The 16,401-nt window shown below is 43.7% G+C and overlaps 1 protein-coding gene across 1 annotated transcript; it reads left to right on the top strand.

Annotated features, from left to right (window-relative positions):
• Positions 1-7,512: 7,512 nt before the first annotated feature.
• Positions 7,513-15,871, top strand: zbtb18 (zinc finger and BTB domain containing 18). The gene is made up of 2 exons (XM_083922885.1): positions 7,513-7,666; positions 12,988-15,871. Exon 2 carries the CDS (start codon positions 13,005-13,007, stop codon positions 14,700-14,702), a length of 1,698 nt encoding a protein of 565 aa, XP_083779011.1. The 5' UTR covers positions 7,513-7,666; positions 12,988-13,004; the 3' UTR covers positions 14,703-15,871.
• The last annotated feature ends 530 nt before the right edge of the window (positions 15,872-16,401 follow it).

The raw sequence follows: 16,401 nt of genomic DNA, 5'->3' as shown, positions 1-16,401 counted from the left end.
TCAAGACGAATTGTAAACTCTTTGGTGAACGTCTGACTTCTGCTGTAGCAACATCGTCAGGTACATTTTTTTACTTTTAACCACTACAGAACAAATGACACACCCGTCATCCTGAGATGTAGCCCACTTTTTGTTTAGTGCTTATTATGATAGCATGCTAACAAGCTAAATGAAGGCAGTGAACATGGTAAACATTACACCTACCAACCATGAGCATGTTATCGTGGTAGGCCGTGGTATGGCTGTGGTAGGCTTCTGAGTCATTATAAAAGCCAGTGTGGGTTGAAGTTCCTTTAAACAGGAAGTACTTTAAACATCAAGCTGTATCAAGACAAACTCGGTCACATGCAACAATGGATTGTGGTGTGGCGATCAAAGCCAAATGTCCTGCTTCTTTATTATCTCAAACCCAGCAGTTTGTCTTGTGAACACAACAAATTTGATTTAGTTCCGAGTGTGCTCTGAAGATAATACAAAAAAAATAATAATTTGGAAGGGAAAAGCCCCTAGATATCCAGCAGGGATGTTTGTCTGTGGCAGGACAGCTGGACAGATGTAGAGACTGCACCCCCCCAAAAAAAATTTCACCCTACCCCCTGCCACACACACACACAAACACTCTCTCAGCTCAGTGATGGGGACGGCCGGCTGGCTGTCGGCTTGGAGGCGCCATTAACCAATTTAGCTTCCAGATGTCCATCATACAGCCACAGCCAACGCTGCACAGCTCTCTGTGAGCTTCACACACATGGGTGCAAACAGTGTGCGCATACACACACACACACACACACACACACACACACACACACACTGCTGAGCTGTGATGTGCTGATGCTGGGACACAAACAGACATATATAGAATGGCAGAGGCTTCAGATGTACAAAATATGCACTCACTTTAACACATCACACAGACAGCAGAGCCAACTGTGTGAGTGTTTGTGTGTGTGTGTGTGTGTGTGTGTGTGTGTGTGTGTGTGTGTGTGTGAGAGAGAGAGAGAGAGAGAGAGAGAGAGACAGAGAGAGAGAGAGAGAAAGAGAGTGTGTGTGAGGGTGATATTTGATTGACAAGTACAGATCCTGATAAAACTGAGACTTGCTTTTTGATCATTTCTAAAATGATCCTCCACCATCTGGAGATAAGCAAGTTTAATACACAGTTGTCTCTCCTGATGTCTAGTCCCACTGAGACATGACAAACACACACACACGAACACACACACACACACACTAACACACTGTTATACACATGTGCATGCTTAGAAAGACACGCATACACACAGAAACACACATACAGAAGCACACACGTAAACTTGAGCTAGCTCTTACACAAACACTATTCACTTCACTCAAATGGACAGATGCTGCACCTCTAGAGGCACAGAGACCCAGCAGCTGTTCCCCAGCCAGTCAGATGGGCGACCATTGGTACTTCATGAATATTTTACACTTAGTCAAAATGGCTGCATTCCAGACTTCTACAACAGCAGCCACACGGGTCCAGATGATCCGACCATTAAACTATATGGACGGACATCCTCCCACAGTCAGCTGGAAAAAAAGAGGTTCTGACACAGACGAAAAGTTTGTACTGAGTGTCTGATAGGAGTTCAGGAGTCTTTTAGAAATGATTTAAAGTTATTTTACTTGTCTATTTTAAATTAAATTACCTTGCACCTCCATACATCAGAGACCGTCTTTCAGGTCTCCACTGCTTTTCTTTTAAATGTTCCTTATGTGTCCCATAAAAGTACCAGTGAGAGTGTGTTTTTTTAAACCACCATTTCCCCTCTTTGAATCTTTCTTGTTGCCAGGCCGTTAGTGTGAAATGTCCTGAACTTAACTGAGAAAATCTTGCAAGGAATGTTTTTTTCAAGCTTCTTTTATGTCGTAATTCTGACATTTGACTCTTAAACATCAGACTTTGCTCAAACATCACACTACAACACTTCAAAGGGAGTCACAAATGTTTGCCTCCCACGTGAATATTTATCTTCTGTTACCTCCAAAATGAAACAGTCCTGCTCGTTTCAGTGTCTTATTACAACCTAAACATCTCCGCATTGTCACTTTTCCCTATAAGTATTAGCTGGAGAGGAGAGAAGTGCACACAACATGTATGATTCTTGCTTTTTCACCTCCTCCAGGCTCTCTTCTTCTTCCTCCTCTTTCTCACAGGGGTCCAAGTGTATTCAGGGTGTTTGGATCAATAATGGTTTTGCTTATGCTGATGAGGAAAGAGGGCAGCCAACTGTACTAATAGACATTGCTTGCTTCTCTCTATCTATCTATCTTTCTGTTTCTGTCTCTGCCTCAGAGGATGGATTGATCTAATCGCCCCAGGGCTGAGATTCAAACATCTGTCTGCAACCCTCCACTCCTTCACTCCCACTTCCTCTGTCAGCCAGCCAGTGTCTCCCAGAATGTCTCCCCTCTTGCTTGCCTCTATTACGGGCATGATGAGGGAAGCTGTGGGACATACTGTGGAGGATTGGGAGGATGGACGGATATATATATATATACAGTATATACACGAGATAAGAGTGTATTTGAAATGTTTCATTAAATCCTGCATAAAGCACTCTTAGACACCATTTAAATGCTGCATCTCATTGAGCAAAATAAGAAACATCCTCAGGATCCCTTTTGATTTCAAACAGCTGTCTGCGTTGAACACCTTTGAATATAAAAAGCAGTTGACAAGCAAAATATAATTAATGCTGGCAGAAAGAGGCAGAATCTGTGAAGCATACAGTCGGGATGTCTCAGGGATGGCCAGAGGTTTTCTCTGAGTTGCTACTTCTGCCAGATTTGTAAAAATGCTTTTTTTCTTTGCTTCAGACAAAAAATAAACCTGGATTCAGGTATATCTGCTTCAGGGGGATTGAAATAAAAAGCTGAATATTGGTATCCTGCACTTTTGTGTGAAGTGGGCACCAGAGATATCAGAAAACAAAAGGCCACACTTGCATAGCTGTGAGAGGAAATAAGAAACCCTGTTTTCTTTATTTTCCTATATGCATGGATTGATTACTGAACGGGCTTACTGGACAGAAGCCCAGGATGTCAGGCCCCCCCTGGCCTCCCCCTGCAAAATGTCACTTGAATAGACACATATCGACCACAAAGAGATGCAAAATTACCACAAAGAAACCAAAACAACTACAACGAGACGCAAAGCAACTGCAAATAGGCCCAAAAAGACTACAAAGCGACCAGAAAGAGACACAAAACAACCACTAAGAAAAACACAAAATGACCACAAAGATAAACTAAATGACCACAAAGAAACACTTAATGACCACAGATAACGTGTAACAAATGCAAAGTGACACAAAACAACAACAAAAAAAGAGGCAAAAGCATCAAACAGACTGGGTCACTCTTGCTCCTATGTAGGAGAGATGGTGGGGCCTTTTTGCACGTCTGTGCCCAGGGGCCCACCGTCCCATAATCCACACATGCATATATGAATACACATCATTTCCTTTCTTCTTTTTCCTGTTCTGAATATTTTTCCAGTCCATGGCCTTTACATACGTACTTCTTTTTGTATTAATAACATTCCTCTGCTTCGGTAACATATCTTTTAAATGTCATGCCAACCAAAGATTCATTGCATCGAACTGAATAGAGCGAGAATCAAAACATGGGATCTACAGCGACCTCCTGAGGTGGGAAGTAGAAAATCAGCTCAATGCAATGCTGTATTTACACTGAGACAACAAACAAATTAGCCTGGCTCTACACAGTACGTGACTTTCTTACATTTGTACTAATTCAGACTTAAAGGAAATAAACGACTGATAGAGCAGTTTGAAGATTTGATAAAGGTCTGACTGATTCCCACTAAACTATTTGTGGATAGTGCATTTAATTTCCTCTCAGTTTCAAGTAGAAAAAGAGAAATAAATCTAAACAAAAACTTGGATGTGAACGTGTACAAGCTCTGCTTTGCATATTGGTCTTTTCATGTTGCTGTACTCTGTCTACCTTCAGCTTTTTCTGTAGTTTTCAGCTGTGGGGAGGATGAAATAGTAGTACAGATAATTTCAAACATCAGGCTGGCTCTGCTTATTTGTCTCTCTCTCTTTCTCTTTCTCTCTCTCTTGCACACACACACACACACACACACACACACACACACACACACACACACACACACACCACACACACACACACACACACACACACACACACACACACACACACACACACACACACACACACACACACACACACACACACACACACACACACACACTAGGCTGTATTCTGGCATCTGTCAGTGACAAAACAATATGTGGATCAGAGGGGAACACAAGAGCAGAGGAAGAAGTTTAGAAAATTGCACAGGAGTCTCTTGAGGCATTCACACACATTCAAGGCTATCTGAAGTGCATCTTTCACTTTAAAGTTCCCTCTATACATAGGAGCTACAAAGAGAGCGTGTGACAGCGAGGTGAGTCACGCAACACATCCCCCTGCAAGCTGACAGAAAATGATTCTTAAAAAGTGAAATCTGCAATTACCCTTGAAAAAATGGTTGAACTACTTTACATTTATTGCAGAAATTAGCAAATTGTTTTTGAAAGTCTGTCTTTAAATCCAAAGTTCTGTACAGGCCTCATGTTGAACTGTTCATGTCCGTGGGCCTAATTGTATTTTTTCCTGCGGGAACAAGGGGCTCATTGTGGTGCGCTGCTAACATGGATTCCCAAATTGATAGACACACAACAGGGTCATCATTCATTTGCATTTTAACCAGTCCTTCAGCTATGACACCGGATCGTGTGAATTCATTACCACGCAGGGCTGCAGTTCATCCAGCCATCTATTAGTAACGCCAATTAGTTTACTGGGACAGGTTTAGGGGATGCAGACTCACTGAGGCAACCAGAGCTGCCCAAACTTTTTCACGTCAAAGCTCCCATGACAGAAGTTTGATTAGGTTTTTGTCTCAGTGACCCACATTTTAAAGGACTTTTTAAAAATGAGCAGCAGCAGAGAGAAACCTCTGATCAGTCGTCATTTTAGGGTGTATTAAACATTTATTTGGTCTATTTACGACTACCACTATGAATGACCAGATTTTGTCTCCGATCAAGCCTGCTTTGAAACAATTAACTTGTTGTTCATTGTGTTTCTGACTGGCACCCCTTTAGTCCCGCGGCTGCACCCGGTTGGAGCACTTGGACATCCCACTCTTCAAAGTTGTGAGACAGATTATTGTTTCCTGGACAGGGAGAAACACTGCTGCTGGTGGCGCTCTGCGTCCTGGATTTGCTGTTCTCTTGGATGTCATGTAGGAAACTTGCAACCCAGATGTCTCTGCCTCTGCAGCACTACACTGTTAAATACATTTTTCATAAAACAGGTATGGAAAAAAAAATCCTCCTCAGGCAGATATATGAAAAAAATACAATCCCACATAAAATCTGGAGTCCCATTTTGAAAACCACTGCAGTCATAAACATAATGAATTATAAAAAATAGTCAGCTGTCAGGGAAGAAACAGACCAATCCAGTTCAAATAATACACCCAACAACGGGTTTATTGTGAAGTGAAACTTACAGGTTAAACAGGCCTTGCCACACAAAGCTTTGACGTGTCTACATCAAGGCACACAGCCATAGGTTTCCAATAATAGTCTCAGTAATGTTGGAGGAGATACTGGGACCTGTTATATTCATCACTTCTTTGTACACATTACTCATTTAAATAAGACTGGACTTACTTTCCTTGTTACTCCTCTCATTCATTTTTTGGGGGTATTTTTAAAAATGTGATAATGCTGTCAAATCACCTGTGTGCAGTGAATCAAATAAGCACATCTCTTCCTGTATTTTCACAAAACAAACCAGCCTTATACATCTACATTTCCCACCACATCCACAGTCTTTGCCACTAAGAGTTTGTCTTTTCCACTCAGACTGACAACCTGACAGCCCATCACAAAGTGAAGGCAGCCCTGTGAACTGTAATCAATGCTGCTGTTGACAGACACTAACATGAAATATTGTGAAACCAAAAGGAGGTTATTCTCTGTATGTTTAGTGTTTTCCCAAGTCAATTACCTCTCCTTTTTGAGTGATTATATATGGTGATTGTAAATCTATCAGTCATTTCATCAATGATTCATCTGATCATTATTTTTCAAGTTATAATCAGTCAGAAAAAAGGTAAATGGCTTTCACTCCAGCTCAAGATAATTCTCCATAACCTTAAGATATCTGAAAATGTCTTAAGATATCTGAAAAACAGACAGAAAAAAGAAAAGAGCAGCAAATTGTTTTTAAGAAGTTAAAATCAGAATCGATCACTCCTTTCATGGATTTGTTGACAATAAAGAAAACGTAAAAGTGCTATACAAATAAAATGTATTATTTTTATAATTATTATTATTAAATGTTAAAGTACTTATTATTACATTATTGGATTATAATCATTGATAATGTTGCATTATTTTTGTAAAGGTGGAGCTAAATTTCATGACTTTATATACTGCCGTGTAGCTTAATCTATAATAATATCACATATATTACTTGTTGATAATGTTTGTATTAATCTGAATCTGTAAAGTAACTTAAGTTGACACATAAATGTAAAGGAGTAAAAAGTACAATAGTTCCCCGCTGAAGTGTAGCAAAGTCGAAGTGCAAATACCTCAAAATTGTACCAAATGTGGGGCGGCCAGTGACTGAGAGGTTAGAGCGGTCACCCCATGTAAAGAGGCTGAAGTTCCTCGAGGAAGTGGCCGCGGGTTTGACTCCTTTGCTTCATGTCTCCCCCCCTCTCTCTCACCCCATTTCCCGTCTGTCCTATATAATACAGGCTTGGAAAAATGCCAAAAAAATAATCTTTAAAAAAAAAATGTGCACAAAATGTATCCTACTTGATTAAATTCCACCACTGCGAACAGTTAACAGTGTCTTATCCAGACTCTGGAAGTGGTGCACCTGTTTTGTGTCTTTAATTAACACCTAAGATCTTTGCCAACAACAATACCCTAACTAAAACCTGTTATCATTTCAACAATGCAGTGTTAGCCATTAAGCATGAGTGTTTCTTTTTTCCCTCCCCCTGTCAAGGTGGTGCACCTGCTCACATCAGCTCCACCCCCACTCCGCCGACCCCCCCTGCTTGACTACAGTACCCAGGCCACACCGCGCCGCTCTCCACTCTCTCGCTCTCCGCTGCGCCAGTCCGCCTCTGACTCGCAGAACCAGTTGGTTTGGCCCAGCTTCTTCTTCTTCTTCTTCTCCTCCTCCTTCCCCTGCCTTCTCACTGTGTGTGTGCTGCTGCTGTTGTGGTGTCAACCTACGCCGACGACGAGAGAAGAAGACACATCCCTCCCTCTCTCCCCCTGTTAAGAGGGCCGCTTCCAATTTGCCTTCACTTTCCTCCTCGCCGGCACCATTGGCTTCCGTGCCGTGCCAGTCAACTCGCCTCCTTTTTTTTTTTTTTTTTTTTTTTTCCCAACCCCGAGTTGAAGCAGCAACAAGCTCGGAAACATCTGGCCGCCGCAGAGTGCTGTAGACTCCCCGTCCCTTTCGCCTGCCCGCCTCGGCAGCCTGTTATGGAAATTAGTCCAAAGTCAGTCTAGTTTTGTGAGGAAAAAAAGGGATTTGACGGCGGGGAAGAAGACGCTGGACCGTGTTGTCTGTAAGTGCTACCTCTTTAATACCGGAGTCCGATTAAAGGAGGCTCAGGAGCAGAGAGGGTGGGTTACACGGAGGGGGAAAAAGTAGCTAAACCTTCCTTTAGCATTGCTGTGTTGTCTCCGCGTTCGAATTGTTGCCATGTTCGCTGCTCTCCCTGCTCGGTGTTCTGTTGTCATAGCACCGGGGCCTTTCGAACGTAAATAACGCAACATTGTAGCAACATTGTCGCCTCTTCGCTTATACTTTTGTTAGCCGTGACAGAGCTATACGTGCTAGCTGCGTGGGTCAGTGTGCCTCTGACATGTCTGTCTTTCTTGTGTTTGTTGTGTCTCTTCTGCTGAGAAATTAATTGCACTCTTATCGCGTTGTTACAGTTTACAGCCCTGCCGTTAACATGACTTTCTATCTGAAAATGTAGCTGTTTTAAATGAAGTTAACTGGCGTATTGGTGTCATTTATAGCAAACTTATTCGTCACGTTGTTGACTTCTTATACGTGTCCCGAGTGTTGGATATATAGCGCTGTCACGACGGTAAAATGTTTCAAAGTAAAACAGAAATTGAAATCAGATGTCGTGCAGCGACACGCACACACACACACACACACACAGAGACACGCACACAGACACACACACACACACATACACACACACGACTTCCTAACACTGTAATTAAGGATGCTAAGTGAAACTCCAGCGGTGAAGTTAGTTAAAGTTTAGTTTTGGTAATTTAATGTCTCAGACACAGACATTTTTACATAAGCTTCTTAAAGGTTGTCAAAGTTAGAGTCGACCAAATGTTTACACCTTTAAACCTATTTTAAGTCTTTTTTGTCATTAAGCTGTCGATTTTATTGCAAAACTTCGAGGAAAAGTTGACGTATAGGCTATCATCCAGAAATATATCCGTTTAAATTAACATTTAATAATTCCAAAACAATTATATTATTAATGTGCGTGCATATTTGTCTTTTTAATATCGTGCGATATAGCCTAAATGATCGACGATCATTTAAAATAAGTGTATTCTGTATTAGTCCTTTATACTTATAATTAAAAGGTTTATTGTGAGATTCGTGCATTAATTGTTTTTGTTGTTTTGTTTTGTTCCTACACTCGCATTTTATTAAATGACTGGACATTCACACGCTCCATACGTGCACACTTTCACTAAAACGAAAGCGAAATAATGCTGTTGTAATAAGTTTCTCCCCGGCTTATTAAAGGCTTGTATGCCTTTTGTTTAGGATTTGCACTCATTAGGTTCTTTCTTTATGACTTGTTCTCATTGTTTCCTCGTTTCATTTTTGTTCCTGTCAGTTGTCCGAAGGGTCCGAGTAAGGGGGTCGGGGGGCGATGGGGTGGGTGGATAGATAGATAGAGAGATGGATGGATGAATGAGTGAATGAATGAATACAAGACGAGGCAGCGGCGCTGAACCGTAAAGAAGTGGAAAACAATATCAGCTGCGTGCGTCTGTCAGTTGCAAATGTGCTGTGTTGGCCTTTGTTTATGGTTGCTGGAAGGAGACGGATATATGGAGAGAAAGAGGGAATGGTTTAATAATTATATTAAATAGAAGTTTTGACTCACAACCCCTGCATATAGCTCACTCTAAAAACTTTCCCTTTCCTGTTGGTGGCAGTTGTAGTTGCATGATTTTGTGAGTAAACTCTTTTCTTTTTTCCAAAATCCAACTCATCATCCCACAGCATTTAGTAGACTTGTGTTTTTTTTCTCCCAGAGAGACAGAGAGAAAAAGGGGGAGGAAGAGAGACAAAGTTGCGTGGTGTTGGTGTTGGTAGAATGAAAGAGGAGTCTGGTGGCAGGAGTGTAGAGGAGGCAGCATATGGCTGTAGAAAGAGCACAGCTGGAGGTAGCATCTCCATCTGAGGATGATGTCAGAGCAGCTGACAGGCTGCCATCCACCCCACCTCCTCCTCCTCCATCCCTCCACCGCCTCCACCCCTCCCCAGTCCTTTATTGTGAGTCTCAGCGGCAGCCTGGGAGAGTTAGTGCTGTGTGTGTGTGTGCACGCTGTGTGTGTGTGTGTGTGTTTGTGGCTGCCGATCAGCGCCAGTTAGGAGGAGGAGGAGGAGGAGGAGGAGGAGGGAGGTGGTATCTCGTTCCCCCTCCAACATCTCCTCCACTTTGCATCTGTCCCTCGCAGTTTGAACAGCGTGTTTTTTTTTTACTGCCTCCCTCTTCTTCTTCCTCTTCTTCTTCTTCTTCTTCTCTCCTCTTCTACCCACTCATTGATTCAGAGAGAGCGAGTGAGGAAGAGAAAGAGAGAGAGAGAGAAAGAGAGAGGGAGAGAGGGATACACAGCCATTCCCAGCCAGAGAGCCCAGCTATTCTACAGTGGAGTTAATCAAGTTGATGCATACTGCTGCAGGTATTGTTTTGTGTGTGTGTGTGTGTGTGTGTGTCTGGCAGAGTGAGTAGAGTAGGAGAGTCTCGGGTAGTGGAGTAGTTATTTTGTTTTGTTGTGGGGATCTGTGTGTCAAACCAGTGTGAGCGCTGTGTGAAGCTACTGGTGAGTAGTAAACTCGTGTTGGTGCTGCCTGTCTGAGGTGTGATTGCGGTCCCGGAGCTCTCTGCTGTGTCTTGAGTTTGTAGTCTAGAGAGCTGCATTTAAAACTCAGCTACTGTTTTCTGCATTTTTGTTTCCTCTATGTCTCGTTAGGCGTTTTGCTCAGACGCTCATTATTTGAAAGCAAAGTTACAACTGACAAAACATTATTTTAAATCAAAGCTTAGTTCATGCTTGTCCCCAGTTTATTTACTATAATAGTGAAAAAGTGAAATGCTTTTTTTTTTTTTAGATAAAAGAGAAAAAATTATTTAATTGTTTTTTAAATTTGTTAAATTTGAGCAAAAAAAAAAATCAACATTGCTTTTTTAGTTATTATAAAAAACAAAAAAATGACAAACTTTTAAGCTTAAAATGAAATCAGCTCCCATTTAGTCGTAATCATCTAATCATTTTTTGCTTTCTAACTCGCTGAAAAATTACTTGAAAGCATGTGCGGTCTTTTTTCCCCCTCCTGTCGGCTGGAGTAGAGGAGACTAATTTAGAAGTTGCAGATTTGAGCTGCCTGAATTGGCTAGACAGCTGTAATCGCACTCCCTCCTAGTCTTAATCTCTTTATCTGGCTAGCAGCTGCCATATGGCCCCCGTCAGCTGGATCAGATGTGGGTAAGCCTCCCTCCCTGGCCGTCCCAGCTTCTCTCTCACCCTCTCCCTCACTGCCACTCTGTGTCTCTCTCTCTCAGACCCCTGCCTGAGCTAACTGGCCGGGCCGTGCGGGCCGGGTGACGGGCTGCTGCCCTCCTGAGCCTCCGCTGACGGCTCCCTCCCCACCGCCGCCACCACCGTCTTTATTTTTAGCCATCTTTAAGGATTAGGATTGATGCTGTGACGAGCAGGGCACTTACAGTGATTGTATTGTAAATCTTCTCTTCTGGGTGGTGGTGGTGGGCGGAGGGTGAGGGGGTTGAGGAAGAGGGCAGTTTCTACTTTGGGGCGGATGTGTGGGGTTTTTCTTGTAAGATTCAGATGGGGAAGGAGTGTGTGAGTGACGGATGGTGTGTGTGTGTGTGTGTGCATGTGTGGAAGGAGGAGGTGGCAAAGAGGTTTGGCTGGACAGAGGGGGGTGGGGGGTTGGAGGTGGGAGGTGGTACACCCTTGTCCCCGTAAGCCCCCTCATTAAAAGCGGTCTGAACGAGCCGGAGGGCGAGCACACACACATATACATGACACACACACAGTCTCGCACACACAGTGACATTCTTGGTTTAGCTTCATTCAAATGAGGTGATTTAACTGCTTTGGTTAACACAGTGCAGAGCGGGACCCATGTATTTTCTCAGGCGGGACAAATCATCTTGGTTAACAGGTGGGACTTAATGATTTTACAGATTTCAGTCTCGTTATTGCCTTCTGTGATCCGAGATTTAGTTGTTAATTTATTATAAATTCTACCGACTCTTTTGTTAAGGACACTTGAATAGCATAACTGCTACTACAGTTTTCAGTCCCCCCCCCCCCCCCCCCCCTTCGTCTAATCTTGTACCTAAAGCCGCTGCTCGCAGGTTAAACGAGGGACAAGCTGTTTTGTTTTCAACAGTGCTATTTCAATTGGCCAGTTCTCCTGCTCGACTTAGCCTGTGGAGGTGGTTGGTAGGTAGGCTGGTACTAAGTGTGTGTGTGAGTGTGCTGTGTGTACGTGAGGACAGTGTGTATAGCTGAAAGCCGGTTACCTAAAAGGGCTGTGCCAGGCCAGGCCAAAGTGGGTTAATAAAAATAACCAGCGTAGGAGCAGCGACAATCCAGGAGTGCAGGCAGAGGAGTCAGAGAGATACAGAGAGAGAACGGAGAGACAGAGTAGAAGCATCTGTCGCTGCTGGTTTACCTGAGATTAAGTCTTGTTGTGGGTAAAAACTGAATTAGTGATTCTTTTCAAATAACTATTATTTCAATTTTAATGATCAGTTTTTCTTCTTTTCTTATTTATTCTGGATAAAGTAGATAATTATGGGAATTATTTGAACATTTGGCGATGCACAGACAAACGTATGCATGACTTTACAGCTGCCTGCGTGGTGTTTGAGCAGAAATATTAATGTTAACGTGATTGTGAGTAAAATGATTAAGGCTATGCATAGGTTATTATCATATACATAAAATATATAGTCATTTTAAATATACGTGGTATCAGTATGTTTTTATGTTATTTTAATTCACTTTTATGTTTTTTTTAATTCTCTGTCTTCTTGTTTTTAATGACCTATCTTCTCCTGTTATGTTTCTTTTCGCCCGCTCGTCTTCTTCTCTGTAGTTTGTTTTCAGCATCTCAGACCATATGGGTTTTTGGCATTTGTCTCCTCTTTCTTGCGTCTCTGTTTTTTTTTTTCCGTTTTTAATTGGCCTCGATAATTTTGTTTGCAGAAACTGTATTTAGCCCAAGTGATGATAAGAACGGCCATCATTTCTACACTTCACCTGAATGCTATCTCATCATCACATATTTCGTTTTTTAGAAATTAAATGAAGATTGTTGACTTGTTTTTTCTTTTTTAAATCTCTCTGTTTCTCTCGTCTTTGAATTTCAATAGTCTTTTGTAGGTTTTGCTTTTTGTGTACATTTCTTGGTTCCTTATATCTCTAGATTTTTTTTTAAACTGCAAAACTTAGTTAAAAACTTGCAAAACGAATTGAAAAAACGTCCAGACAGTTGGTGTAAATTTTAAACGTGACCTCGCAGATCTCCATCAGATGTATCTAACTATGACTCTGCCTCTGTGTCTCTGTGTGGCTGCAGGTTATGAGGACGGCAAGATGGAGTTCCCAGACCACAGTAGACATTTACTTCAGTGTCTGAGCGAGCAGCGGCACCAGGGCTTCCTGTGTGACTCCACGGTGCTGGTGGGCGATGCCCAGTTTCGGGCCCACCGGGCTGTGTTGGCCTCCTGCAGCATGTACTTTCACCTGTTCTACAAGGACCAGCTGGACAAGAGAGACGTGGTGCACCTCAACAACGACATTGTCACAGCCCCGGCCTTTTCCCTGCTACTGGAGTTCATGTATGAGGGCAAGCTGCAGTTCCAGGACCTTCCCGTAGAGGATGTGCTGGCAGCGGCCAGCTATTTGCACATGTATGACATTGTCAAGGTGTGTAAGAAGCGTTTGAAGCAGAAGGCCACGACGGAGGCAGACAGCACGCGCAGAGAAGAGGATGGTGGGTCCAGCTGTTCTGATAAGGCTGACAGTCTATCGGAGGGTTCTACAGGCAGACCTGCTACTGCCGACCTGCTGCACAGTGATGAAGAGGAGGAGGGGAAGGCTGAGGCAGGACAGCTGTGGCTGAGGCTGCCGTCTGCAGACAGATCAGGAACACCAGCCATGGCTACAACCAGCCCAGGACGTGGCGAGGCAGAGATGCAGGGTGGGGAAGGGCTGGCGGAGAGAGGAAAGCTACTCTCCCCGGCAGGCAGCCCCACCAGCTCCTCTGGATCCCTGTCACAGAGATCCCACCGCTCTGTGAGCTCTCGTGGAGGGCACAGGGGCAGGAGGGTGGCAAACGATGCAGCTGACTGCGTCCTGGACCTGTCAGTTAAGCCAATTGCTGGTAGCAACCACACTAACCACCACCAGTCCTATTTCAGCGGGGCAGCTACACCTGATAGCCTCCAAAGCCCATTGGCTGTAAGGGTGAAGGTGGAGAGGGGTGTGGCCTCAGACGAGGAAGATGAGCTGGGAGGCGGGGACTATGACATGGATCACAGCGGCATCAACAAGGCAACGGTTCCCAGCACCAACGGGGGCCTGACCCACCACGGGGTCGGAGGGCCTCTGTCGGCTCAGCGGAGGCTCGGCCTGGAAGCACACCTGTCCGCTCTGCGAGAGGCCTCTCTGGCCTCAGAGCTGGAGCGCGAGGAGAAGCCTTCGGCCACAGCAGACGATGAGGACATTATGGGGGGTGAAAATGAGCGCGCCCAGGCCGAGGTGGCCAGCATGGATAGTTCCCTGCTGCCCTATGTCTCCAACATGCTGTCAGCTCAACACACCCAGATCTTCATGTGCCCGCTGTGCAACAAGGTATTCCCCTCCCCGCACATCCTCCAGCTTCACCTCAGCTCCCACTTCAGGGAGCAGGAGGGCATCCGCTCCAAGCCCGCTGGAGACGTCAACGTGCCCACCTGCACCATCTGCAGCAAGACCTTCTCCTGCATGTACACGCTGAAGCGCCACGAGCGGACACATTCCGGTGAGAAACCATACACCTGCACCACCTGCGGCAAGAGCTTCCAATACTCACACAACCTCAGCCGCCACGCAGTGGTGCACACACGTGAGAAGCCGCATGCTTGCAAGTGGTGCGAACGGCGCTTCACGCAGTCCGGGGACCTCTACCGACACATTCGCAAGTTCCATTGCGAACTGGTCAACTCGCTGTCAGTGAAGAGTGAACCGCTGGCACTGCCCAATGTCAGGGATTGGGCGATAGAGGACAGCTCCCAGGAACTGTGGAAGTAGAAACAGACTGCTGGGTTTGATAAAGGGAAAGAGAGCGGAGAGTAAAAGAAGAGCAGAGAGGCATGGGGAGGTGAAAGGGAGGTGGCAAAGTTTGATATCTGGGGTTCAAGTGAGTCATGTTCTTGTGTGTCGCAAAATCTCATTCAATTGCACTTTAATAGCACATGAAAATGTTACTACTGAGTTTTTTTTGTTGTTGCTGTTTGGGGTAATTTTGTTTTATTCTATTTTATTCTGAACTCTTATTTTTATTTGGCATACGTTCTGTTTGGTGGTTTTCATTGCGTCTAAGGACATGGGTCCCAGTGAGAATGTCTCGCCTTCTTGAAGAGTTTTCACTCTGTTTGTGTTTCGTCTCAGACACAACAGCCCGACGCTGGCCAGCGTATCGGCCCCCCGTTCCACAGACAGCAAACACCACTCCAGGAGTTCAGGTCAAACACACTGAAGTGAAAAAGCATTACAATACACTAAACGGGTACTGTGATCACCACACGCACACAGTTTGAAGAAGAAGTGTATGTGTGTGTGTGATACTGCACTACTCTGGCAAAAATTTCACCTGACGTGCGTGAGTGTGTATGAGTGTGTTGTGCGTGTATTCATTTTATTTTCTACTGGCATGGAGTTGTCGTTGGCGAAGCACTCCCCGCTTCTCTTGTTAAGCTCTTTGGTGTTGTGTGTTCAGGGTAAAGCTGACTGACTGACAGACTAACTGATGGCACTCATGCAATGCACAGCCTCCTTTTTTCACTTCCAATCAATTTGAAGTATTTTCTAAAAATGAAAAGACCTTTACAAATTCTTATAATTATTATTATTATTATTATTATTATTATTGCTATTAATAGATTTTTTTCTTAAATCTAGCCGGCAGTCTTTAAAACATCTCTTGTTGAAAAGGTATTTAATTTAAGGTTGTTGTATATTGTTCTGCTATAGTTTTAGATCTTAAATCCGTTATGTTTTTTTTTTTAAAGTTAATGATTATTATTATTATTATTATTATTTTGTTACTTTTTTTTGTAATGGGACCTGCTGTTGTTGCATGACGTCCAAACCTGTATATTTTAAAATGAAAATGTGAATTTGCTGTATTACTGTACACATTGTAATTGATCAAATATTTGACAACAGGCTTTCCTTTTCTTTGTGAATACTACTCCAGGGTGCAGTCTGTTGAAAAACTGAATATTATTCTCATGACTTTGGAAAAAAATGCATGAAAATTTGATTTTGTCTTAAACCTTTAAGTTGTGTTTTTTGCATCGGGTGGGGGTGTGGGCGGGGGCGGGGGTGGGGATGTTTGAACATAACACTTTTGACAGTGAAAAGTTGGATTTTTTTTCTACTCGTCGTAGGTTTGTCGCTGGGCTCCTAGAAGAATGTTACCGAATGTGTTTCCGTCGGATGTTGAAGCGATATGATGAAGCATTTTAAGCCTGTGTGTATATGCACTGATCTCTCTGCTGCGTATGTATGTGTGTGTGTGTGTGTGTGTGTGCGTGTGTGTGTTAGTGGGTGTGTTTATGAGCGTGTGGCTTGGTTGTTACCAGTCAATTTAACCTACTGAAGATCTACGTCCACCCAGCACTTCCTCCTCCTGCTCCTCCTCAGGCGTTCAAATTCTCCACTGCTGTATGTTTGTGTTCCACCTCTCACGTCTCCGTCCTCTCCAGCTCTCGCCGTGGTAAAGCCA

Source organism: Echiichthys vipera, assembly GCF_963691815.1.
Source record: "Echiichthys vipera genome assembly, chromosome: 11".
In the NCBI taxonomy this organism is placed as follows: Eukaryota; Metazoa; Chordata; class Actinopteri; order Perciformes; family Trachinidae; genus Echiichthys; species Echiichthys vipera.
The sequence above is the reverse complement of the archived record's forward strand: the minus strand, read 5'-3'. Positions and strand labels throughout refer to the sequence as shown.